The 26,919-nt window shown below is 39.1% G+C and overlaps 1 protein-coding gene across 2 annotated transcripts in view; it reads right to left on the bottom strand.

Moving 5' to 3' along the window:
• LOC119728177 (interleukin-6 receptor subunit beta-like) overlaps positions 1 to 26,919 on the bottom strand; it is a 58,939-nt gene that overhangs the window by 21,163 nt on the left and 10,857 nt on the right. For both annotated transcript variants that reach the window (XM_038200265.1, XM_038200266.1), the window contains exons 2-4: positions 26,749 to 26,887; positions 23,236 to 23,383; positions 15,584 to 15,853 (exon numbers count right to left, since the gene is read on the bottom strand). In XM_038200265.1, coding sequence (XP_038056193.1) covers positions 15,584 to 15,853; positions 23,236 to 23,362 — 397 coding nt within the window. In that variant the 5' untranslated portion in view covers positions 23,363 to 23,383; positions 26,749 to 26,887. The remainder of the gene's footprint in view (positions 1 to 15,583; positions 15,854 to 23,235; positions 23,384 to 26,748; positions 26,888 to 26,919) is intronic.

Below are 26,919 nucleotides of genomic sequence, written 5' to 3'. Positions count from 1 at the left end.
TTTTTCACTGCTGTTGGCAGCGCAATGCGTAATTTTTTTCAAAGCCGTTTTTCTCAAAATGAGGCCGGCGAAGTTCAACGGGACACTGTTGTAGTTCCTGCAGCGTAACTTTGGAACAAATTAAGGTACAGAAATAAATTTGGTATCATTGGAAAGCCAATGATTTGCGCTTTAACATGATATAACTTGAAAAGTCAAAGGTGGGCCTTATTCTTATACGACAGGTCGCATCTATGAAAGATTTTTTAGTTTAATGGCTGTGCCTCATGTTCGCATGCGTGACCTATAAAAAGTACTTCAGAGGCATCAGGATTGCGAAAACAGAATCCAGAAAATGCGCGGCATGCATACACTCATTTCCTGATGTTGAGGATAAGCAATCATGGTCAGAGCAGGATAAGATGTTAACCTGCTCAATCCACCAGGATCCAACTACACTCAATCAAAAAAGAAAGTCTCCCCCACCCCTTTCAATACTTTTCTGTATAACTGAAACACTACTGAGCAGTTCTTGCTCAAATATTTGATAATGTGTACAAATTTATGCAATTTATTACAAATGGTACCGAAAACAGTTACACTTTTGTATACGTGCAAGTTGTGGTTCACACTCACCTTGCACGTATACAAAAAAGCAACTTTTGTTTCGGTATCATTTGTCATAAATTGCGTCATTGTGTACACATTATCACTGTTTTGGGCCAAACAAAGAGTATGGCTGGATTGCTAAGGAATTTCTGTACTGATCAGTCGTAAATTGAGCAAGCTGTGCCCAGTAGTTTTTGAGTAAAGACAAAAAAAGTATTATTAAAGCAGGACTTTCTGTTTTGGTTGAGTGTATGTCACATTTCCGTGGATCCTGTTGGATTGAGCAATAAAGACCTTGTGTACAGGTACATGTACATGTACATATTCCTGTTGAAATCTATTGGATTCAGCAAGCAACTGAAAACATTCATACTCAGATTCTGTTGGATGCTGGTAAATAAAACCAAGTTGGACTCTGTTGGACTCAGCAGTTAAACCAATAATACGGACAGTTGGATTGTGTAACATTCTTTTGGATTCAGCAGGCAACAGAAATATAAGGCTCAGTTGGATTCTGTTGGATTGAGCAAGCCAGTAATTTTATATTTCCAGGTACCCAGCAACTTGGCATGTTGGATTGTGTTGGATTGTGTTGGATTAAGCAGGAAACATTCAGACTCTGTTGGATTTAGCAGGGTAGTCCTATTGAACTATAAGGGGTTTAGGGTTCATGTATGTATGTCAATGTTTTAAAAAAAATTTGCAGCAATCAAATTTGTAATAAATGAAATCATCTGAATTTCAATTTATTTCAGACCATTTCAAGAGTTTAAGAACCACAAGTAATCCGGATACAGACTTTCAGATGTTATACCCTACAAATGAATCAATTTATTGCGATTCGTGTATAAATGCTGGTACCACTTATTAAGAGTGTGTCAAATGATTACATCGCACGGCATCGCATCGCATCGAAATGGTTCTTTTCAGGACCATGCAAACTCACAAAAGAGTACTTCTTGTCACATTTATGGAGGTTCAAAAGTGGACCTCAGCTTTTCTGCTAGACAGAATCGAAGAAACGCATATTGAATGTTTTTGTAAAATGTATTTTTCTATTGTTCTGCTTTTCTGCTACCAGAAAGGCAAATTTGACTTTCTATCCTACAGTAGCAAATCAAAAACGGACATCTGCTTTTTGGCTTTAGATCTACTGGAAAAGCTGATTGAATATGTACATGTACCGGTACAGCAGAAAAGTAGAAATGCATTTTACAAAAATGTTAAATCTGCTTTCATCTAATGAGCAGAAAAGCAGATGCCAGTACTTCACTTTTGAACCTCCATACATGTACACAGTACAACCACAAAACTAAACAGGATAGTGCTGGCATGTAAATATTGGAGACAATGTCAACTGGTGGAGAGTTGGAGCTCACTATGGTAGAAGCAGGTCTTTGTAAAAGCCATGGTTCCCATGTACAAAGTCCACAGAAAATAATAAAAGACATGTACAACAAACCTGTACATGTACATGTACAGTACGTCAGTACGTACATGTAGGCCCATGGTAGACCAGACCAGGGGCCAATTTCATGGAAGCTGCTTAAAATTTGCTTAAGCACAACAACGTCTTGTTTAATAAAATCATGTTACCAGCCAAAACTCCATGCGATTGATATGCTAAGTAAACAACAGCTAAATACCAGTCACAAACAATGTACATCACTTGGAGATTTGGCTGGTAAGCTAATTTTACTAAGCAATGTTTTTTCGTGCTTAAGCAAATTTTGTGCTTAAGTAGCTCTGTGAAATTGGGTCCCCTGCAGTGTGGTTGGGTGCATTAGCAGCGGTACTGAGGGGAAGTTTTCAACTGTTTTACCATAATTGTCAGGTACAAGGTCATCATACATGCCATAACTATGACATGTAGACCCAGTACAGTGTATGTGGTAAACAGGTGGCCCCCTTCATGTACTGGTAAAACATACATACACGTATGTACATGTACATGTATACATTGTACAGGAAAACACCAACCTGTCAAAGTGTATTACATTTACATGTAACTTTTGTAAGTGAACATGTACCACGCAAATGCTTCCATAATTGGCTGTTCATAAGTTCTTGGAAAATACACATGTGTATATAAAATGGTACATGATGTACGTACATGTACATGGGTCAGCATAAATTAATTATCTGTAAACATGTAACTGGAAAGGGTGATCGAGTAAAAAAGAAAGTGACCTGGATTAACAATTTTTGTTTCTTAAAAAGCCAATTTGATCTTCAAATGAAAGACTTGTATGTCTCAAAAAGAGAATGCTCTTCCACTCAACTGAAAAAAAGAAGGATAAAGTTGATCAATGCTAGAGTTGTGCATGTGTTACTAAAAGAACCTATTTTTGTAGCTGTCCCTGGAATGCCATTGAAAGCTATTGAGCTGAGTGAGAATTACAGACTACACACAGGCATTCAAATACAAATCGAATTTTAATCATTTCAGTAAAGACTAAAAGTGAAACATTAATTTTACTGTCAGATGTTTGAATATGAGGAACAAGTGAACTCTTTTTTTTCCCCCTGAAATATTGATGGCAATTTTTGTCTGCTTTCCTTTGCAAGTTTTCGTTCATTCATGGAGGTGGGAAAATGTCCATGTTTCATTGTATTTTATAATGGGTATTCATCAGTTCGTAGAACGATAAATGATCAGTGGTGGGCAGCTGAATTTTGCTATTCTTTATTATTAAAATAGATGTATACAAGTAACTTGGGAATTGAGTACCCAAATAGGGTGAAATTTTCAAAGTTACTGGTCAATAACAATGCACTTTATCCCTATGTACAATGTATGTTATTTTTATGAAATGGAGTGAGCCACATATTTTTTTTAAATAGTTTTTTTCTAATTTGGTCACTTTCTTTTTGACTCGCCCTGTACACAAGTTATTGTTATGGTTCTGCAACACAAGTGTAAGATGTACTGGTATATGCAGACACTCTCGTTTTACTATACTCTCGAGGACAATGCTTTGTGTTTCCCTTTGACCCTGTCATATAACACTCTCCCATAGACTAAGCACACAAGAGGACCGTTTCCAACAAAAGACCCAACTCCCGAGGACTGAAAGGATCTGTTGTTCTCCCTTAGTGTGTCGGTCCTCGGGGGTTATGTAGAACACGCACATACATACATGTACATTTGTATGTATGGGATACTGTACATGTACATGTACCAGTGTACATGTATATGTGCGCAAAACAACTGACATCCATCACCTCCACGGTTGGCAGGTTGCCACAGGAACTAACTAGACTAATCACGCTGAGCTAATTGAAACTTGGTCTTATCTTTCACTTTCCTTGACGTCAACAGCCACGACAGCCGGGGGGAGGCAAACACAGCTTTGTTTTCAACCGGCACTACAATTTACGTAACAGTGACCGGCAGAAGACTTTAATCTCTGCTGATACGCGTGGCATGCCCTAATGGAAAACACGGGCACGGTGAAAGGAAATCTCCCGACCGCCTGGTTAATGGACTTCCTCCGAGTGTTGAGGAGGAAGCGACATGTCGGCATTTATATCTACGTCTGGCTTCACAATTTAATGCCGATTACCACTTAGGGTCTGCTTGTCAGAGTCCCAGAAAGGAACAAATTGGAAGATATGGAGGTATATTACATGCAATTCTTTCCTCCGGAATGGGAAAGTGTCTATAAAGTGTGTCTTTGTACATTCTGGGCCTCCTGTTGTGGTCTAGGTGCAATTTAAAATAAGACCGCAAAGATCAAAATAGATTTCAAAAGGTTGGACGCGGTCATTTCGCTAAGCGATTTATTGTGATTCATTGTTATGGCAAAGTGTACATTACGCACGTTGTACCCATGTGTCCAGTCAAAGTAATTGAAAGCAACAGTGAATATTAACGCTAGTCATCGGCCACAGATGTGTAGCTGCAATAAGTAAGTTGCTGCTATACATAACATGTACATGTATGTACAACAGGAGTATTCTGACATGATACACAAGTATTGTACACATGTAGCTCTTTTTTAATTTGGCCCACAACCAGGTTCAACAGAGATAACTGATTGGTTTCAAACGAAGACAAAATTCTCTGGGCTTCACCTACTGCTAAAGTGCATCAAGTGGGTATGGTAAAAGAGGTTTTTACACTTTAAAAAATTGACTGCATTCAGAAAGAAGGGAATTTCAATTATCTACAAATATGTTTACCAGATACAGGGTTTTACTAATCATTGAGAGGGAAAAAAACAACTGATCAACGAGGCCTTTATTTATCTCACAACATATTATGTGTGTGGGGATGATTTCACATAAAGGTTAACAGGCGCTGGGCATAGGCATAACGGGCATTTTGATAATAAGCATGTCAAGAATGATTAAGCAGCCCAATTACAGGCATTGTGGGGTCTAGACAAACAGAGGGACATCACGACTCCTACCTTTGTGGTTAATTCATTAGCAACGACAATAAATCTTAGCGCACGCCCACGGCGCATTCAGGTCTGCACGACTAAGCGCTTGGCAAATCCTTAATAACAGGCCACGTTTAATATGGATCGGTTGTTTTTTTCTCTCTGGATAACTGTCTGTGAGTAGGAGTGGCCATTTGTAACCGAGATCACGACAGATGTCAACAAGCAAGCGAGGCACTTGCCACTTCGGCAGATGCAAGGCTTTGCCCTTTAATTGGGTCGCAGACTCTGAGGGATTCCAGACTCTGTTTTCCCACTCCTTTGAAGTGTTGTGGTAATGAATCTGGAAACCTTTAAAGATTGGTCAGGACACAAAAAGTGCCCTCCCCATTTTCAACCCCTCCCCCACCCCCCATCATTCACTCAACAGACAAACCAGGGACTAAGGAACTGGCTATTCAAGGCGCAAATTTACAAACTACTGTGGAACGCCGCCATGACCAACATCGCGGGATCCACAGAAATGATTCGTAATAGCGATCATTCGGTATAGCGATTTTAAGCTGCCGGTGCTCCGGTACTCACTTTTCAATAAATAGCGCCCTTCAGAACTTCACCCTGCACACCCTGGTCGTTACTTAAAGACGACTTTAAACACGTGCCGACTACTGAATCATGTAATTACAAATGTACACAGTTTTTGAGCTTACTAGCTACACGTACAGCAACGGATGGCGTTTCCCTTCTTTTCCATGGGGAAATAACAGCCACTTGTCGCTCTTCTCCTGACATTTTTCAACTACAATGTCCAGTACGTTTTATACACACAAAAATTGGAGCCAAGGGCGATGTTCAGAATAGCGGAATGTTCAATATAGCCGAATATTCGGTATAGCGACGCTCCACTGCAAGTATACGCAATTACGTAAACTCTGAATATCCTGAAGAAAAAATCTGCATTTTATCCCTTTTACATGTATGATTACAGTGTTTCAGTACTTTTTAATAAAATGGTCTCAGTAAAACTGTTTGATGGCAATGTACCGGTATGTACGTATGAAAGTGTTCATGCTAACTATGAGAAGTTTAAAAAACAAGGGACTCTACAGGGTGGTTAAAAAAAAAGGACACCCACTTTTGACAGCAATGTTCACCTACTCAATGAACTTATTTTAAATATTTCTTCACATACATGTATCAGTAAAGTATAGGCCTTTAACCATGCATGGTGAAAAAAGCTTAGTAAAAGTCGCAAAAATAGTGATATTATGCTAATTTAAATACAAGTCACCAAAATCAGTCTTGTCCATGGGTTATTCTGTGTAAATTGGACGTTTTCGTAGTTCATAAAAATTAAAAAACCTTCCCACCAAAACATATTTTGCCGTGGTAACTTTTATTGAAGCTGTCCATTTATTTATGTTAGTGTTAAGATCATCTACTCAATGAGCTGTCAGCTAGTTCAATTGTTGCATAACATTACAGGCCAAAAAAAAAAAGTCTCCGGTTTCTGGTATGGAGCTTGCCCCAAAAGTGGTGCGGCGACGCGGCTTTTTTTTTTTTTTACCTGTTTTTTTTTTTTTTTGGCTTCAAATGTCGGCTGATGACTGCGAATGGTGCCCAACTTAACTTAGTGCAAATAATATATGGGAGTCCAGAGAGGCCACATAAAGCTTATTCTCGATCATAGCCCCATCTAAAAACACGTTACAATTGTGCAGCAGCAGGATTCCAGTCAAACCAGTGAGTTTGGCGGTTTTGAGACATCATCTTGTATTGAAAAAAAAACTTTTTCATTTTGCCGACGCGCATGGCTACGGCGACGCGCGCGCATACCAGAAACCGGAGACTTTTTTTTTTGGCCTAACATAACATAACAATCAAATGTCATGCCCTTTCAAATAAAGCTCCAATAGCTGAGCTCAGTCAAGCGAAGGGAATGTATTACCTCCGTGGACAAACAGGTTTCGCACAAAAAATATTCAAATTTGCATAGCTCAACGACAAAATGTGCTAATGCAACAATTTTTTTCGTCACATTTGCTTAAAGGCCAGTACTTTAATAGCTACTAATCAACAGTTAAAAATAATTTTTAAAAATAGGTGAAAATTGCTGTCAAATGTGGGTGTTCTTTTTTTTGAACCACCCTGTATTCATGAAAAAGAGATGCCGCTTGGTCATTACTCAGTAGGGGATACACAAACCCGCAGCAATGCATTCCAGTCCCACCCAGTGCGGTCTCCTTCAACTCTCTCCTTGAAACTCTTGAGGTGGCACTTGTGCACAGAGTCCTAACCCACCTGCTATTTAAACAGTCACAGACAGTCAAAATTCATTTCCAATTCCCCTGCTATACTTGTAACAAAAGCTGGTCACAGCAGTCAGATCATATGTCAAGCAAGCACTGTGACTAGTCAAACTGGGTCAACAGACAAAGCAGGCAAGTTGTGTTCACAGCTGTTATCATTCCCCAGGAGTAAAAGCAAAAATACCGGTAGTATGTCCTTAAACAGTCCCAGCCAGTCAATCCTGCTTCATGTTGGCTGGAAATTCTTAACTAATGAAAGCAGTCACTTGGTTTTGACTCAGAGTGAAATGACTACATGTACTTGGCACAGAATGTATGTTTGCATAGAACTATTAGAAGGGTTAATATCAGCCAATGAGACGATTCAGATTAACGACAAATTGTCATTCGTCAAGCTCGTGCACCTAGGGAATCTAGCAACCGCTACGTTCACTCACGCTTTTTCAAAATTTAATATTTAGCCTTCAGGTCAGGTTCATTATACCCAGTGAAATGGTGGAGTACAAATGTAATTATCCAAAAGAATATAACAATAATGAGTTTTTGTCCCCCAGGTCCATTTTCAATTGGAGCCATAGTAATAAATGAGAAAATGTCAATTGTATTGCCAGTAGGCCTACCGGGTATAAAGAGGACCCTTGAAAATCGCATTGCACGGTAAATTAAATACTGTTTATCATACAATGCCTAATAAATCCCCGTCAACTGATTGGTAGGTCGTTGATCACAAGTCAGTTAATTATTCGTCCCAACCCACAGCCCCGCCGCACCGCAAAAATAGAAGTTCTATTCCACGGTAAATAAAAGTTCCATTGCAAATAATGAAAGTTTCACATTCGTGCGATGGAAAGAATAATTGCATGAGGTGACAGATGGAATGGAACATTCCACTCGGCATCTGTCTCGTGGAATGGAACATTTCATCTGTCACCTCATGACATTATTCTTACCATTGCACTCATAAACATTCATTATTTGTACATGTAGGCCTATATTCTTTCTTTATCAGGTGGTGGCCTGACATGGAAACCTTAAAGGGAATATACAACATTTGCAAACAAAAAAAAAAAAAAAAAATACCAAATTATTATGAAAAACCTTACTGGACTGTTAGTGAATGACAGCCTAATCATCCTGTAAAATCATGGCTTCTGGTGAGCTGTCATTTCAAGAAAAGTGGTATTTTTGTATCAATTTCCAATGCTGGTCGGCCGACCAGCGTTGGAAAAAACTGGCTTTTTTCAAATACTGCCCCCAATTTACCATATTTATTTAGTCTGAATTTGTTTGCAATCGATTACACATCCATGAACGGGTACAAGCCTTCTAGACTGGTTCCCTGACCTTACAATTCCCCGATGTCTATAAATTTAAACACTTCAATTTAAGCGGGGTCAGGGAACCAGACCACAAGAAAATTATTGTTTTTTCTTGGTTTTTCCGGCATCTACGAACACAAAACTTCAAACAAGTCAGTGTAACAATATTTGCTATAAAATACTAACCCCCAAATCCATCCATTTCTGAAAATTACAGCAAAAGCAAGTTTTGTATATTCCCTTTAAGCTGCTTCATTTAATCTTCATTTCTCCGATTACTGTATGGTGGTGTTGTGCATTTACAAAAGAAAGGGGGACGCAAATATACATGTACAGGTACATGTACAAAAGAGTGACCACTTGTACATGTATGTGTACCTTACATCGCGAGGTATACATTCATCGGGATACATTCATCAGGACCCTGGACTTTACGGCAGAAAGTCACGTTAGATATAAACCTACTTGGCAATGACAGTAATTTTGAGGAAATGCACTCTTGAAGAAAGCCATTTTCTTAAACTTAAAGGGAATATACATCATTTGCCTTTGCTGTAATTTTCAGAAATGGATGGAATTGGGGGGTTGGAAATATATAGCAAATATAGTTACACTGACTTTTTTGAGGTTTTGGGTTCGAAAATGGTATAAAAAACCAAGAAAAACAATCATTTTCCTGTAGTCTGGTTCCCTGACTCCATTTAAGAAGAAACAGAGCAGTTTACATATATTGGGGAATTGTAAGGTCAGGGAACCAGTCTAGCTGGCTTGTACCCGTTCATAGGTGTGTAATCGATTGCAAACAAGTGCGATGGTCAACTGGGGCCAGTATTTGAAAGAAAGCCAGTTTTTTCCAACGCTGATCGGCCGATCAGCGTTGGAAATTGATACAAAAATACCACTTTTCTTGAAAATGACAGTATACCAGGTGCCATGATTTTACAGGATGCTTTACACTGTCATTCACTAACAGTCCAGCAAGGTATTTCAAAATGATTTGGTAGTTTTATTTTTTGATGTTTGCAAATGTTGTATTTTCCCTTTAAGTTTTCCTGACAACTTCAATCAGGTTCTTATGTCATATACACGAATGTGAGACATGACAATGATGGCATGTCCATCATTACCAATCTGAATACAGTTGTTTGTTTGAGTGGGTTTGGTTTTTTTTTGGGGGGGGTGGTGTTTTTTTAATTTATTTATCTCTTCTTTTGTAGCCTATTTCCTTTCAACAAATTTGGTACCTATATACAGGTTTGTCAGAGCTTTTTCCCTTTAAAAACCCTGTGATTTCAATTTGTTTAAATGTAGATGGTCAAGCTACAGCAAATGTAGGTTTACGTTGGCAGTCTTCCAATTCGTGATCATCCTGTTTTTTCAGCCTGAAGTCACGACGCCTGTTACCAGTCCATTAGCAGTTGCTGCAACCCTGGGAAATTGAAGTCAGAGATCCCTCAGACAGATTACCGAATTTTGTTTCAGATCTTGTAAATAGATTCCTCGATATTGATCGGATATATTGCAAAGTGTCTAAGATTGAAGACCAGATAATAAACTGCCGAAGACCTCAATGGTAAATACCGCCACTTCTCAAGATCAGGAAAAATGCTCACAACTCTCCAAGGTGTTTGAGACACCCATCAAATGAAAGCTCATTTCATCATCTTTCGTTTTCTGTTCATTTATTGTGGGGTTAATCCCATGACTTTGGGAGAAAATTCCATCCAAACATGATCACCCCTAAAAGTAGTCCCGTGGCCAATTGCTATTTTGAAAAATGACACCTGTACTTCATTGCAAAAAAGAGCAATTTTAGGGCCCAATTTCATCTGAATTTCACAGAAATTCAAGCTCGCAGTCCTGTTCACAGCTTCCACCCACCTTTTTTTTTTTTACAAACCTTCAAGTTCACAGCCCACAAAATGCTCTAATAGCAAAAAACATGAGGGCATTTCAAATCGTGATTTAGCCTGCGAAGGCAAATTTGGGGCTTCCAGTATTTACTGGCCTGCACCCCGAAAGAGGTTCTCTGCAGACCATTCCCAGGGTACATGTACATCAGGCAACTTATATGTATTTGTACATGTACGGAGTATTTGTGTGAGTTCAACTGGGCGTAAAATGTTAGAGGGTGTCAGAAAACTGCAGTCTTTTGAAAAATCAACCAAAGGAGGGACTTTCTGCAATACAAAAAAAGCCATTTAGCACAACTTGAAAAGGGGCAAAGGAACAACTATATAGCGTAACCGACAGGAAAACCAAGTTGTCAACATCCCTTGTTCTTTGCTGCCTGGTAACGCCTGTTCACTCTCCAATCTGATGCAGATGCTTGTACTTCCTGGTGCGATAGGCTCAGAGTACACTGCTCGGTCTATTTTCAAGATAATGGAGCTGGCTCACTATTCGTGCAAAGCATACATTTTCCATCTTTTTTTTTCGTTTTTTTTTTTTTGTACCTGGGGGCTTAGTTACACAATGGCCTAACTTGATTAAAAAGACTTTTTTCCCAGCAGCTGGGCTTGCTACGCGAACGATACCAACGGCCATTGTGCCAAAAATAAAACTCTCTGCACCAGGTTCTAGTTGAGTCACCAAAGCACTCGCATAAAGAAATGTTGGTTTCAAAGAATAATGGACGCCTGACTGGGCAGAAGTTGAGACTAGGAAAGAAAGGAAAAAAGTTGTTACGATGGGCGACGAAAGAAGTTAAGTTTTTTATTAAATTGAAGTGTTTTAGAAATGTTTTCATGTACATGGACCCAGCAAGGTTGGGGTTGTATACAGGGCGAGTAAGAAAAACTGCAATAATGCAAAGGAGCCATCTTTTTTTTTAATCTTGGTGTTGCCTGATTGGCTACTTCCCATTAACCCTCCTATAGCAAACATACCGGTACATTCTGCGCAAGGTTGTTCTTTCAGTCAAAATCAGGTGACTGTGTTTAATAGTTAACAGCTCCCGGCCAACTGCACATAAAGCAGGATTGAATGGCTGTGACTGTTTATGTAACTTGATACAGCTTTGCTTTGACTGTAGGTGATTGATAAGCCGGCTGTACCTACTTCTTGCCTGCTTTTGTCTGCTGACTGAATTTGACTAATCAGAGTGCTTGCTTGAAATATGATCTGACTGTCATGACTGTTGGTGACTAGCCTGTGTAAAAGGCATGGCAGGGGAAGAGGCTTGATTTTATTTTTACTGTCTGTGACTGTTCAGAAAGCAGGAGGTTAAAACATAACTATTGTATACGTGTGCAAGTACAATACCGTACATGTGGGGTTCAGGACACTTTAAAGTCAAAAATGAATTGACCCCAAGTATACTTGACACACAAAACAGCACGCATACAAACACTGCATATGCCATCCTGCCTCCAGGCATGAAAACCACATTCCCCGCCTCTTTGCGGTAAGCGCGGCCGTGCGTGAAGTTTGCGTGCAAAACCTGAATCCATTTCAAGGGTATTGATCTTTTATTGTTACCGATTGTGGGAGTTGCTGTTTCGTTTGCTGTGTTCCTGTAAACTAATCACATGAGTGTAGACATGCTGTAATTATGAAACTCTGTAGACCAATGGAGGTGTCCACAGTTATTCGTGGTACGCCTGTTATTATTGATCAATTGCATCTTTGATTTGTGTTAGCAATGGCTGCATTAAAAAAAGTGAAGTTAAATATGTACATTTGTTCCTTAACAGCTTGGGAACCAGTCAGAAACAATACAATGCATCAATGGACTTTTTGGCCGGTGACCTGTCATTGCTAAGGAATTACATTTTTGTGCTACCGTACATACAAGAAAAATTATGTGATAAGCTGCATTGGCACCTGGGACGAACTGCAATAACCAGTCTTAAAGCTGTCTTTGATCCAGTCTTAAAGCTCACGGCTGTCAGTCGGTCTATAACGGTACATGTACGTTAGACCATTGCAATGATGCAGTCTGTCAAATGTAGTTCAAGATAGTCTTATTAAATAAGTTAGCCTGGGCTGGGCCGGACTGGTTTTAAACGGTCTATCAGCTCCATTCACAAGTACCCCTTCACCGGCAAAGAGAGCATAGTTGGGGGTGACCGACCGACGTCATCTTGCCTGACTGCAATTTTCCTGCGACGAGCGGCCGTACCACTGCGTGTACATTGTGCAAATCCCCTGGTGTACGTTCGGCTGCGGCACACACAAGGAACGTTGCGCGTCAACCAGCTAAATGTCCCGCCCATGGGACGCCGTTGCTAGGTAAAAGGGCGCCCTCTTTCGTTGGCGCACGGAGCCCATAGTTGGATTTTCTTTTATTCATAATACACGTGTTAAAATGCATACATGTACATGTACGTGTATCTGTCCCTTGAAATACAATGTACATACATGTACATAATTGTCCCTAGAATGGCTTTTCAGTTGATAGTTATTGATGACTTGTATAGCTATCGATCACAGCCAGCTTTACAGCCTCCGCAAAGTCTGGAAGGCATTGTTTGCTTGGAGCCTCTTTTGTAGTTGCAATTACAGTTTACACAATACTCTCGCAATTTTGCATGCACGGACAGATGCTACGGATATGGGTCATTCCACCGGGTTCGGGAACAATGTGTGACATATGACCATATTAAGAAAAGCATGAATGCCTTGCTAGCAGTTGCTCTACATAATATTTGTTGTTGGGTGTTTCACGAATGCAGAAAGTTTGAAATCATTTCAATGTATTTTGCCAAAAATATGAGCAAAAAATGTCATTTTGGATGTAACATTGACACCGTCTCAGTGTTACGTCCAAATGTGACATTTCTACCTTTTTTTAAAAATTTCTGCGAAACATCACCCAAATTCACTTTGCGTACTTCTTGCTATACATGCAACACAATAAAAAAAGCTTTTGTTACGGTAGTCAGGTATCAAATGGAGCAGAAATGATAGCTTGGTTGTGTGGATGTAACATTGACACGGTGTAAAACCCAATGTCACACTTCCATTGAGTGATTTTTACACCGTTACATCCACATTTGAGGTATTGTTTCTGCTATATTTGAACCCTGACTATACCCAAACAAAAGCTTTTCTTGGTGCTTAGGTGTCCAGTTGTAATATGCAATGTCAGATTGGGTAATATTTTACATACGTGTAAAAAATGGCCAAAAAAAAGAATATTTGGATGTTACATTGACACGGTGTCAATGTTACATCCGAATTAATACATTTTTGCTCATATTTTTGTCAAAGTACTTTCAAATGATTTCAAACTTTCTCAAGTATTGAAACACCTTAAGACAAATATTATGTTGAGCACTTGTTTAGAATGCATTGATACTTTTAATAGTAGAACCAAATATATGGATGTAACATGCACTGCTTCCCAACCCGGTGGAATGACCCAAATAATTTATAAAGCGTGCCACCGTATACACTGTTCTGCAGCCTGCTCTGTACCATGGATCGTTTGTTCGTGAATCATTACTCTTAGCTGGCTTATAGATGAGCGACAGCCAGCTAAAATCAGACTAGTTAAGCCAGCCGGCTGAGACCGCGGTAAAAGGGAACTTTTTCTTACCACAGTACAATGTATGCACCATTTTTCCTGTATTTCTCAAAAAGGAAACAGTTTTCTTACCATAGAACGCACCGTTTGCCTGTATTTCAAAAAAAAAGGGGAACTTTTTTTCTTACCACAGTACCACAATGCACCGTTTTCCTGTACTTCTCAAAAAGGGAACTTTTTTCTTACCACAGTATGCACCGTTTTCCTGTAGTCTCAAGTTTTTTTGGGGTGTGTTTTTCCTCAAATGTATGTGAAAGTTTTTCAGTGTGCAAGTCGGCGACTTATGCAACACGTTATGGTGTAACTTACGCAATCATTTTAGGTGGCTTACAGTTATAGATGGACTTTTTGACTGACTCTTCATGAATCGTCGTGGAGCCTGTCATTGCTCAACTTATTAAGGTTGATATAAGAAACCCACAGCTTTGTATTTGAAGTAAATAACTGCTATTTTACATGTACCTCTGGTATTTAGTGTAGCTGGAAAAAAAGCATATTCAAAATGGTGGGTGGAGGTAGTTCAACCACTGTTTTGTGACCGAACAGCTATCATACAGAAACAACCATCACGAAGAGTTTTTACTTGCCTTGTCCCAGATGTTTGAATCATTTTAAATGTTGCACAGCTACGCAATGTTTCGTGAAATCGATCGTAAGTTTACTGTGCAGCTGTGCAACAAACTTTGTTGCATAAATCCTACGCACAGCATAAGTTCCGCACTGTTTCGCGAAATTGACTGCTGGCATCCACCACTTTTAAGGCACTGGGTACCCTTCATTTGAACATAAGTGCAAAATTTTAGAGGATTGAAGGTTGTTCCTAGCAAAAAAGGCCTAGGGGGTTAGGGCTAAGCGCAGCCCCTTGATGTTTCTACCAATCACAGGGATTTACAGAGTGAACATACTCTGTGACCACCAGAAGCCACAGATAAAAAAAAGTTTTCAAAAAAGTTACCAAACACTCTCAGGATGCACTATTAACCCTAACTCCCTAGACGCTAGGCCAATTTTGCCAGTATACATCCTCAATCCTGTAAAATTCTCCAATTGACCTCATGGAAAAATATCATATGGCCTCAATCCTGCATATTCCTCCATTATTTCTTGAATATGGTCCGTGGAGGGGTGACCACTGCCTGAATCCTGCAAAATCCTGCGGCAGTGACTGTCAAAATGTTGAGGCTTGGCCAGTGACATCCTGGAGCAGTACGGAGGATTTCAAGCATAATCCAGGCCTATATTTATGCATGGCTGAGCACAAAGAACACAAGGTCCGGCCCAAGACCTTGACAAAGTGCATCCTGCGAAATCAGTAACGCACTTTTGCCAAGTAACCTCAATCCTCCAAATTCCTCCACTTTGGCAAAGAGGATTTTGAAAGATTCAGGGAGGTTAGGGTTAATAAAGACAAAATAAAACAGAAAAACAGATCAACAATTCCTTACACACCTCCGACATACACTTGTGTTTCGTTACCACCATCAAGCGTTGATTTTTCCGACACACAGGCGTAGAGGCCGCTGTCCTGAAACTCCGCCTTCCGAACCTGCAACTGTGACGTCTTGTCGTCGAGGGCGCTATACAACTCGGCAGGAAGCGTCTCTCCGCCTCGCTTCCATTTGATGTCCTGGGCCAAAACGGAGCTGGACTGACCTATGGTGCACGTCAGGTTGAAGTCGGTGCCGGCCAGAATGGTGGGCTCCACGGGAAAGATCTCCACTGGATATTGAATGAACAAAAATACAACAACAAAAAATGTGTATGAAGTCAATGGGATTTGAGATAGAAGTACAAAAAGAAAAAGGAGAAAAGAAATCAGAACACAAACAATGGCTTTTCCACTATGCATACAAGCCAAAAAACAAATGACTTGTAGGATCTGCACCTGTTTTAATAAACTTAAATTATGAACTCTAGTAAATTGGTTTTTTCTTTCTTTTTTTAATTTCAGCATGTTGCAGAAAGAATGAACGGTAGCTTTAGAAGTTCCACAGGGCTGTCAATGACGGAGAAAAATAATCCTAACCCAATGCACATGTGTACTTGACTTTGACTTCAAGTTGATGACTTGTCCATTTTTTCAATTCCTTTTCTGCTCATTCACAATTTACATACTGTACAACCAATGGCCTGTGAAATATGACTCATTTCACAAAGCAGGCCAAATGTTGTGGTCACAAATTACATCTACCAGTATGTACATGTACATGTACGTGCACGTGTACATGTACATGTATACGGTATACTCGTATTGGGCCTGCGTACATGTATACAGCACATGTAGCGTACGGTATTTGGGTCATTCCACCGGGTTGGGAAGCAGTGCATGTTACATCCATATATTTGGTTATATTATTTAAAGTATCAATGCATTCTAAACAATTGCTCAACATAATATAGTTTGTCTTAGGGTGTTTCAATACTTGAGAAAGTTTGAAATCATTTGAAAGTACTTTGACAAAAATATGAGCAATAATGTATTAATTCGGACGTAACATTGACACCGCGTCAATGTTACATCCAAATATTCTTTTTTTGCCATTTTTTACACGTATGTAAAATACCGTATTACCCAAACTGACATTGCGTATTTACAACTGGACACCTAAGCACCAAGAAAAGCTTTTGTTTTGGTATAGTCAGGGTTCAAATATAGCAGAAACAATACCTCAAGTGTGGATGTAAGGGTGTAAAAATCACTCAATGGAAGTGTGACATTTGGGTTTTACACGGTGTAAATGTTACGTCCACACAACCAAGCTATCATTTCTGCTCCATTTGTATGACTACCATAACAAAAGCTTTTCTTGTTGTGTTGCATGTAAAGTGATAAGTACGCAAAGTGAATTTGGGTAATGTTTGACAGAAATTTAAAAAAAAGGTACAAATGTCATATTTGGACGTAACACCGGCACGGTGTTAATGTTATGTCCAAGATGACATTTTTTGCTCATATTTTTGGCAAAATACATTGAAATGATTTCAAACTTTCTGCAGTAGTGAAACACCCAACAACAAATATTATGTAGAGCAACTGCTAGCAAGGCATTCATGCTTTTCTTAATATGGTCATATGTCACACATTGTCCCCCAACCCGCTGGAATGACCCATTTACATGTATTTAAGCCACAATTTCAATGATGTGTACAATGTACATTACATCACAAATAAAGTACGTTGCATAAAGTTTTTCGTGACTTTGAATTTTCAAAGTCACAGTTTTCGGCTAGCATTAGTAAGCCTGCCCAAATAAGCTTTGATGATTCATTTATGCATGAAATATTTATGAGAAAACGAAGAGCATAGTAAGCATGTGTGATATTTCAAGGAATGGAATTTTGCACAAAAAAATTTTTTTTAACCACTTCCCGATGGGATTAGTTTAGCCACAACTTTCCATTTTCGCAAAAGGCAACTGTTCCAGCCGACTTCTGATATGTACAGCCAAACGCCACAAATACTGATTCGCAACAGTAATTTCAGTAGTATTTGCACGATATTTCTTGCCGAAATCTCATGTTTCAATACTCTGTGATGTGCACTGGAGTATTAATTTTACAAAATGCGTGTGTACAAAAGGCAAGCGGGATAAGCGTGTTTAGACGTCACCCGGAGGCAAGTCGAGGCAATCTTGACGTCCTAACCCGTCAGCCGTGCCTGTATATAAAAACAGCCAGTGCGTGTTATCACGTCCTCTGACACGAAGTGGTTAAGCATACAATGTACATGTACATGTACCGGGGTATACATGTGTACAAGTCTTCTAATAAAATAAAACATGTATACAGGTACAAGCACATGTGGGTCATTCTATAAGGCCCACATTTTTCACCCTGTCCCTGTCAGTGTTACAAAATGTACACTGCATCAGACGTCATGCTTTTCTTAATATGGTCATATGTCACACTTTGTTCCCCAACCTGGTGGAATGACCCATTTACCGGTACAATCACTCTTGGAGGACGACTGCATTAAGTGCATCAGAATTATGAAATCATACCGGTAGACGTCTGATGCAGTGTACATTTTGTAACGCTGACAGGGACAGGGTGAAAAATTCTGATGCACTTAATGCAGTCGTCCTCCAAGAGTGATTGTACCGGTAAATGGGTTATTCCACCAGGTTGGGGATCAAAGTGTGACATATGACCATATTAAGAAAAGCATGAATGCCTTGCTAGCTTGCTAGCCTTGTTGTTGGGTGTTTCACTACTGCAGAAAGTTTGAAATCATTTCAATGTATTTTGCCGAAACTATGAGCAAAAAATGTCATTTTGGACGCAACATTGACACCGTGTCAGTGTTACGTCCAAACATGACATTTGCACCTGTTTTTTTTATTTCTGCCAAACACTACCCAAATTCACTTTGCGTACTTCTTACTATACATGCAACACAATAAAAAAAGCTTTTGTTATGGTACTGGTAGTCAGGTATCAAATGGAGCAGAAATGATAGCTTGGTTGTGTGGACGCAACATTTACACGGTGTAAAACCCAAATGTCACACTTCCATTGAGTAATTTTTACACAGTTACATCCACACTTGAGGTATTGTTTCTGCTATATTTGAACCCTGACTATACCAAAACAAAAGCTTTTCTTGATGCTTAGGTGTCCAGTTGTAAATATGCAATGTCAGTTTGGGTAATATTTTACATACGTGTAAAAAATGGCAAAAAAAAGAATATTTGGATGTATCATTGACACGGTGTCAATGTTACATTCGAATTAATACATTTTTGCTCATATTTCTGTCAAAGTACTTTCAAATGATTTCAAACTTTCTCAAGTATTGAAACACCCTAAGACAAATATTATGTTGAGCAATTGTTTAGAATGCATTGATACTTTTAATAATATAATCAAATATATGGATGTAACATGCACTGCTTCCCAACCCGGTGAAACGACCCAAATAGTACCTACATGTACCGGTACCCAACAAACAAATAAAAAATTGTTTGAAGTCATTGTTAATGATACTTTACAAAGTACCAACTAAACACAGGGACAGACAAAATGTCACACTTCGGACTCTAAATTTATAGAACTAGTGCAGGGCCCGTCAAGAAATGTACCTGTTTGGTAGGGGCAATTTCAAAATGCTCATATCATGCAAACAACGCACATGACCAATGCATCACCCTGATACATGTGTACGCAAACAAAGTTTCCAAAAATAAACACACATTGTATTTTGAAAAGACCATCACGGCCAAATACTTTAAACAGGAAATGCCTTGACTGAAGGCCTACATGTACGTGTGTCGTTGTTGAGTGTGTCATTGCAACAACGTCACCCTCTCATAGCTCTCATCAAGTTGACATTACAAAGGCAGGCCACAAAGAGGGGAAACTCCCCATGAGTGCAACCACAAGTTCACAAGGAAGTAATCGATTTCATCAGATTAGGCCAAATTATTTTTACATGTGTTTCTGGGATCCTCAGTCAGTGCTTTTACTCGCTGGCACCAAAGCAGTGGGATGCTGACGCTCTTGACTTGAAGATTTCTAGTGACAGGTTTCTCTTTGTGGTCTGACCTCTGGGTCTGGCTCTTGCACGCAGTGGGTGAAGTCATACAAATTGTAGGACATAAGCATGCCACTTGGCTGTCTTTTTGTGTATTCATGTATGTACAATACATGTACATGTACACACTTTTAATTCAGGTAATAATCATAGAGGTATACCAATACATGTGCAGGGAATGTCACTGAACTTTCTTATAAATGTGGTGCACAAATAGATACATTTGTGTACCACTTAAACTTTGATCTCAAAGTTCAACTGCTACATCAACATATGGCATGTATGACACAGATCACACAAGTTGAAATTTAGCATACAATGTCAGAATACATGTACATTGTAAATGTATACATTTGTACAATGTACATGTATGCACACTGAATAAGTTAATGAAGACGTGTACATTTGTACATGTACATTGTACAATTTTGTACAGTTTACTTACCATGTACATTATGTACATGATGTACATGTACACGTATACATACACACTGTGTACATGTGCATCTTACAAGTTCATGGTACCGGTATGTGTAAATTTTATACATGTACATGTACATGTATACATATGTAGATTATTGCACAAATATGACAGATCATGTGTACATGTTTCTACACGTTTGTGGGGTACAGCGATGTGATCTGCATAAAACTTTTCTAACACTTGGTTTAACCTACATGTACATGTAATGTATGGTTCCACTATCAGTTTGATAACGATACCCAAGGTACGTTACACCGTATATGAGGTACCATTTGTTATGGGCTATTCAATGAACAATCTGGGTGGGCATACATTGTTGTACATTGTATGTACATGTACTGGTACTACATGTGTACACATTAATCTGGATGAAAAGAAAAATCCAAACGCATTCATCTGTAAAGTTATACCACAAGGTATAGAAGTTTGTGACACAATCTTTACAAACCCTATAGGCCTACTGTACAATAGGCTGTACACAACCACAAATCATCCGGCAAAGAAGCAGCCTGCAATCTACCGGTATCATTTAACTGGCACATTCCAAAACACCAGATCATTTTGTCAATGAAACTTGAACTTTATCACTGGTCAGCTAGAAATGTGCATCTAGGCATGGAGGATTTATTCTTCCGGCATGGATGATTTATTCCTCCATGATCTAGGCGAACAGTGATTTCACTTACATGTACACTGTACATGTGCTGTACGGTATGTGTACCGGTACATTTCCTTGACCACACTTTGCCTGATTTTATGAACCAAACTAAAAAGCCTACAGGGGTATGAGTGACCACTGAAAAAAACGCTGAAAACAGCTGGAAAAGGTGTAAACAAAGCTGAACTTTGGAAATCTCCTATACTTTTGTACACAGCAAGTGAGGAAAAAAAGCTGAAATCCAAAACAAACAAAAAGCTGAAATCAGTTATAGCTGAGATTTCACACCCCAGGCCTATTTACGGTAGGATAGAAAAAAAACCTGAAAACTTGGTTTGTGTATTCAGGAGATGAATTCCAAAATTGGCAGTTATTCATGTTATTTGTACGCATAAGTGTACCCAACTACCGGTAGAGGTGGCATGTACCGGTACACAATACAATGTGCTCCATTCAGTTTGTGTGACTCAAAGGAGATATATCTTTCAGCCTGAAGACACGGAAGAGTTCTATCCATCAACAAAATTGTCTGAAAAATTATATGTATCTCTGGACTGGGATGTCCAAAAAAGATGGGATAAAAACCATTTTGTAGAGTACGTACTACCTTCAAACTCTATAGATTTCAGTTTTTCAATTAGAGAGTGCTAGTATTTTTAATATTTAACCCTAACCTCCTAGTAGTTCCCCAAGACTACCGGTACCCTGCTAAATCTCACAGAGTCCGATGGTTTACATGTACTCATATGAGTTTCCTGCTCAATCCAACCCAACACAGTCCCACACAATCCAACTTGCCAAGTTGTTGGGTAGCTGATAACATAAAGTGACTGGCCTGCTCAATCCAACAGAATCCGGACTGTGCCTTACTTTTCTGTTTCCCACTGGATATTCACCAGTACCTTACCCAACAGACTCCGGCTCTGAATGTTTTCAGTTGCCCGCTGAATCCAACAGATTTCAACAGAAATACATGTTTACAAAGGATTTACTGCTCCATCCAACATGACCCGACCGGAAAGTAAAATAGTTGGATCCTGTTGGATTGAGCAGGGTTAGGGATTGACTGCTTCATTTTTATTGACACACGCTGTATTATATTTACAATCAAAGCCTTACGCCATAGGTTTGGTTTTTTTTAGGGAGGCTGGGGGGGGGGAGGGCAATTTTGTTCCGCATGACATGATGGTACCTGGAGTTATGGCAACAGTTAACGCACATCTGCTTATGAGAAAATAGATTCCTTTACTAAATCATTTCATGGATCACGCGAAGCACTTTCTTAAGACAGAAACAGCTGTCTAAAAAGCATTCCGTCTTGGTTTGTTTTGCAATTTTGCATGCAAGACTGAGTAACAGCCCAAATCTAAATTGCAAACCTATAAAGGAAATTGCCAATGCCAGGGATTTTCCCACTGTAATGCATCGCCAGTTACAGCAATTGATCTGATAAGGGGAACGTTTCACATTACAAGTTAGTTGCGCAATTACCGGCATTCTCAACATATTCTCAACATATTTGTATAACCTCTGTCATCATTTAAAAGGCCAAATGGGACTAGTGAAACTAGTTTCCATGGGACCTGTCGAACTAGTTTCAAACTTTCAATGCTCGATAGTTTCCAGTTTTTTGGGTTTTTTTTTTAAGTGAAATGTGTACGAGTATGCATATGACTGACATTTTGGAGTTGTATACTACATTTGTAAGTTATACCTTACTCCCTACTGTCTTTTACTGGACCAAGTCCGCCAAAATCCATCAATCACACTGCTTCCAATGCATGCTTTGCTTTAGGCCTCCAGGCCCAAGTCCCCCAAAATCCACCAAACTGAGGGATGGATTTTGATTGATTTCGGAAGTTTAAGGGTAACTTCTAATAATTTGTACCCTTATTTTGGGGACGGGACTTTATGATTTGAAAGGTAAAAATTGTTTGGAAACCTGTTTTTCTAAAATGTCCAACTTTTGCCGGGGGGGGGGGGGGGGGGGGGGATGGGGGGGATGGATTATGTAAGAAAATTCTTTGACCAAAAGTCAACATTTTCAAAGTCAATTGTCCATAATCACCCTTTTCTGTCATTTCTCCAATTCCAATTTTAAAATTGCAAAATTTACCACATCGAAACCATTCACAGATCCCATTCACATTCCCAACCAAAAGGTGACTGTGGGTGGAGTGGACCTATGGGTGAGTCAAAAAACGAGTATTCAACTCTTGTGAATTCGCAAAATCGTCACAAAATCGCTTTTGTATTCACGCCAAGTACAAACCGGTCCTCGGGCTGGAAAGCTTAGTTGCAAAAGCACTTGTACCGGTACGTCACTCCAAAGAGTTTGAACCTGCAGGGAGGGGCACTGGTTCGAATCCTGGTGCAGTCTATTTTCCTAGTTCAACGCAAATCTGTGTACAAGCATTGTTTATTACCTGTGCCCTGGGCCTGGGCCATGTTTAACCCTCTTGCACTGACCGTCAGACACAGAACGATGATGAAGTGCAGCCAGCAGGTGAAGCAAAGGTGAGTAGAATGCGACCTGTCTTTCAGGCACAACATCCTTGGGACTGTTTGGGGGTTCTGTGAATTGAAGGAAATAAACATAATTATCTGTAACATTATTAAGGTCATCAAACGGGCAAACCCATGCAATGTGGACACGGCTGAAAAGTGGAACATTTTAAGACACCTTCAAAATGACAAACACCACAACATCAAATGTGGTATCAAATTAAAGGGGGCAACAAGACCTTTCATTTGAGTGATGTGGCAGTGAGATGGAATAGGTGTATTATTTTAGGAGGGAAATTATATTTTTTGCTAAAATTATAGATTTGACATGTTTAGGTACTCTTTTTGGCACCTTGTTTTTACATGCACAATTCTAGTTTTATTGTGAGTATTTGTGTACACGTAAGGAAGACAGAAAGGTTCATATTTTATGCCAAGAGTTTTTTTATTGAATATTACTTTCTTATGTACCAAAGATGGGTGGACAAACTGCTACGTCAGTTACTGTGACGTGAGTTGCTGAAAGATATCACTCCAGAAATTGTATGATTATTTTTAATAGTTGTTATCAGGGGTGTGAGTGACCACTGATAAAAATAGCTGAAAACAGCTGAAAAAGGTGTAAAAAAGCTGAACTTTGGAAATGTCCTATACTTTTGTACACAGCAAGTGAGGGAAAAAGCTGGGGAAAAAGCTGAAAAAAAAGCTGAAATCCAACACAAAAAAAGCTGAAATCAGCTTTAAAGCTGAGATTTCACACCCCTGTGTTATTATATGACTTGCACCCTAATGATGTAAGGGCACTGGTTGTAGGCTGATGATGAAATCCGGGCAGTGCTCTCATGTAGGATTAGCTCATAATAAAAACTGAATGGTCTAAAACCGGCAAATTTTGTACTCCAGTACATTGCGTACGCAGTTGGAATACCAACCAGAATCTACTACAGCAGGCAAAAGGTAACACACTGTAACAAACAACAGCGATGAAGACAATTTAAAACCTGAAAGTGCATTTACACGTTAATCGCAATGCCAGGTCCGGGGGAATGTCCGCGTGCAATTGTGCAAAACATGTAACACATGCCAACAATTTCTGTAGATCCTCTTGACTTCGTCCAGAGATTAGCAGATGGGGAGTTGTCACGAACAAGAAATTATCAACAGTTGGTATTTCATCAACATGTACAACAATTCAACATGTACAGTTATTTACTATGCATAAAGTACACAAGGCTTCCAGTACATGTATACTGTACATGTATGTACAATGTAACTCTGTGAAAATAATTTTTAAAACTTCAATTTTAACATGTTCATGTAACCTCGATGGAATTTACACAGTGTACATAGTATACAGGTACATGTACTTCACATTGAAAAACAGAACTTTGTAAACATTAAATTATTTAAATTACGGCGTACATATTTGTACATTGTACATGTAGGTACGCAAAAATGTAAATACTGGGTGTCTTCAATCTAATGAAGGATTTTTCACATTGTCCAGGAAATCCCCAAGTAAAATCTCCAAATATCAGTAATTTTTTTAAAACTTAAAAAAAAAATGTTCTGCCATTATTGATTACATTGAAGTTACCATGATTTTTTGTGTCTCCTTTAAAACTATACCTGCCCTACCCCTCCCCCTCCCTTCCAAGTAAAATCCTATACATGCACGCAAGTTTGCACTCTGCAAAAAAAAAGGAACAACATTTCCCTGACAGACAGACCACCAATCATGCCAATGGGATGTCATTTATCAAGCAGCTCTGCTGTCGCCAGTGATGGAATACACCTGATACCGCAAATAGCAAAACTCCGTACTGTGAGCACCTGTTAAAGTCATGTACGCTTATTCTACTTAAAGGGAATATACATCATTTGCTTTTGCTGTAATTTTCAGAAATGGATGGATTTGGGGGGTTGGAAATATATAGCAAATATAGTTACACTGACTTTTTTGAGGTTTTGGGTTTGAAAATGCTATAAAAACCAAGAAAAACAATCATTTTCCTGTAGTCTGGCTCCCTGACTCCATATAATAAGAAACAGAGCAGTTTACATACATTGGGAAATTGTAAGGTCAGGGAACCAGTCTAGCTGGCTTGTACCCGTTCATAGGTGTGTAATCGATTGCAAACAAGTGCGATGGTCAATTGGGGCCAGTATTTGAAAAAAAAGCCAGTTTTTTCCAACGCTGATCGGCCGATCAGCGTTGGAAATTGATACAAAAATACCACTTTTCTTGAAAATGACAGTATACCAGGTGCCATGATTTTACAGGATGCTTTACACTGTCATTCACTAACAGTCCAGCAAGGTATTTCAAAATGATTTGGTAGTTTTATTTTTTAATGTTTGCAAATGTTGTATTTTCCCTTTAAAGGGCCATGAAATAGACCCATTTTTACTTTATTTTCAATCTTCATAATTATTTCCTTTTTTAAGAGCATTTTTGGTGCCTCATTTTTTTATGAGAATGCACATTTCCATAAATGAGCAAAACTGTGGTGTCATTTAAGGCAGAAAGTTTATTGTAACATTGAAGCTATAGTATCAATTTAGCTGCCACAATTTTGAGTTGTTTGCAAACTTTCTGTTTTTGATGAACCACGGTTGATTCAGTACAAACACGACAATGTGACAGTAGGCCTACTTACCGGTACATAGCGTATACCTGTCAATTAGAACAAAGTTCAATGCACAAATGTTTTCAAAGAGCAAAACTGAAAAGTGTGCACATGTCATTTATACAGTAACAGCACCCTCAGTTGACAGGAAAAACCTTTCAAATGCTTCAAAAGTGAACTTTAAAATGAAACCTTACCAAAATGGGATCTCTCATAGTTTTCCTACATTTCATTGTTAATTCCAATCAATTTGATTCTTAGTTGTCCACTTACAAGACAAAAGTGGAAAATTTGTAAAAAGTTCATTAATATTAAGCAAGATTTGAGGCTTTGCATGGTGGAGATACTAAATAATGAAAGGTTTGCAGAAACACCATGTGCGAATAATTTCTCAACTAAGAGAATGGTTCTGAAAAGAACCAGAGTGATTTCACTCAAGGCCGGAGTTTATACAATGTACCTCTGGTTCTTTTCAGAACCATTCTCTTAGTTGAGAAACAATTCGCACATGGTGTTTCCACAAACCTTTCATTACTCATTAATATTAAAAGCTCGTTATGCTACTGGTACATGTGTATCAGAGAAATGGAACTAACTCAAAATACATTCCAGTGTAAAATTCATCTCACGTCCCTTTAACGCAACACTGTACGGTATTTCCAATTGGGATCCATTGCCAGTTTCATTGCTCCCTTGGGTCCGTATCTGTTACAAATTTCACTCACGGCCAGCCCGCAGAATTGGCAAAGTCCTAGACTCATTGTAAGAGTGCCCTAGGCATGTATGATTTCCAAATGTACTTACCAATGAGGGATCCAGCCTCGACTCTTGATTAAGCTTTCGCAATTAGACGTACAGACGCACTGTGATTTGGTAATTTTTGATTTTGTGGCCAAATCCGGCAGTGACTATTGCGGCATGTCCTTTTACTAGTTGAATTCATCTGTCACAGGAAATAAAACAGAAAAACCCTGA

Source organism: Patiria miniata, unplaced genomic scaffold (genome assembly GCF_015706575.1).
Source record: "Patiria miniata isolate m_02_andy unplaced genomic scaffold, ASM1570657v1 HiC_scaffold_20, whole genome shotgun sequence".
Lineage (NCBI taxonomy): Eukaryota > Metazoa > Echinodermata > Asteroidea > Valvatida > Asterinidae > Patiria > Patiria miniata.
The sequence above is the reverse complement of the archived record's forward strand: the minus strand, read 5'-3'. Positions and strand labels throughout refer to the sequence as shown.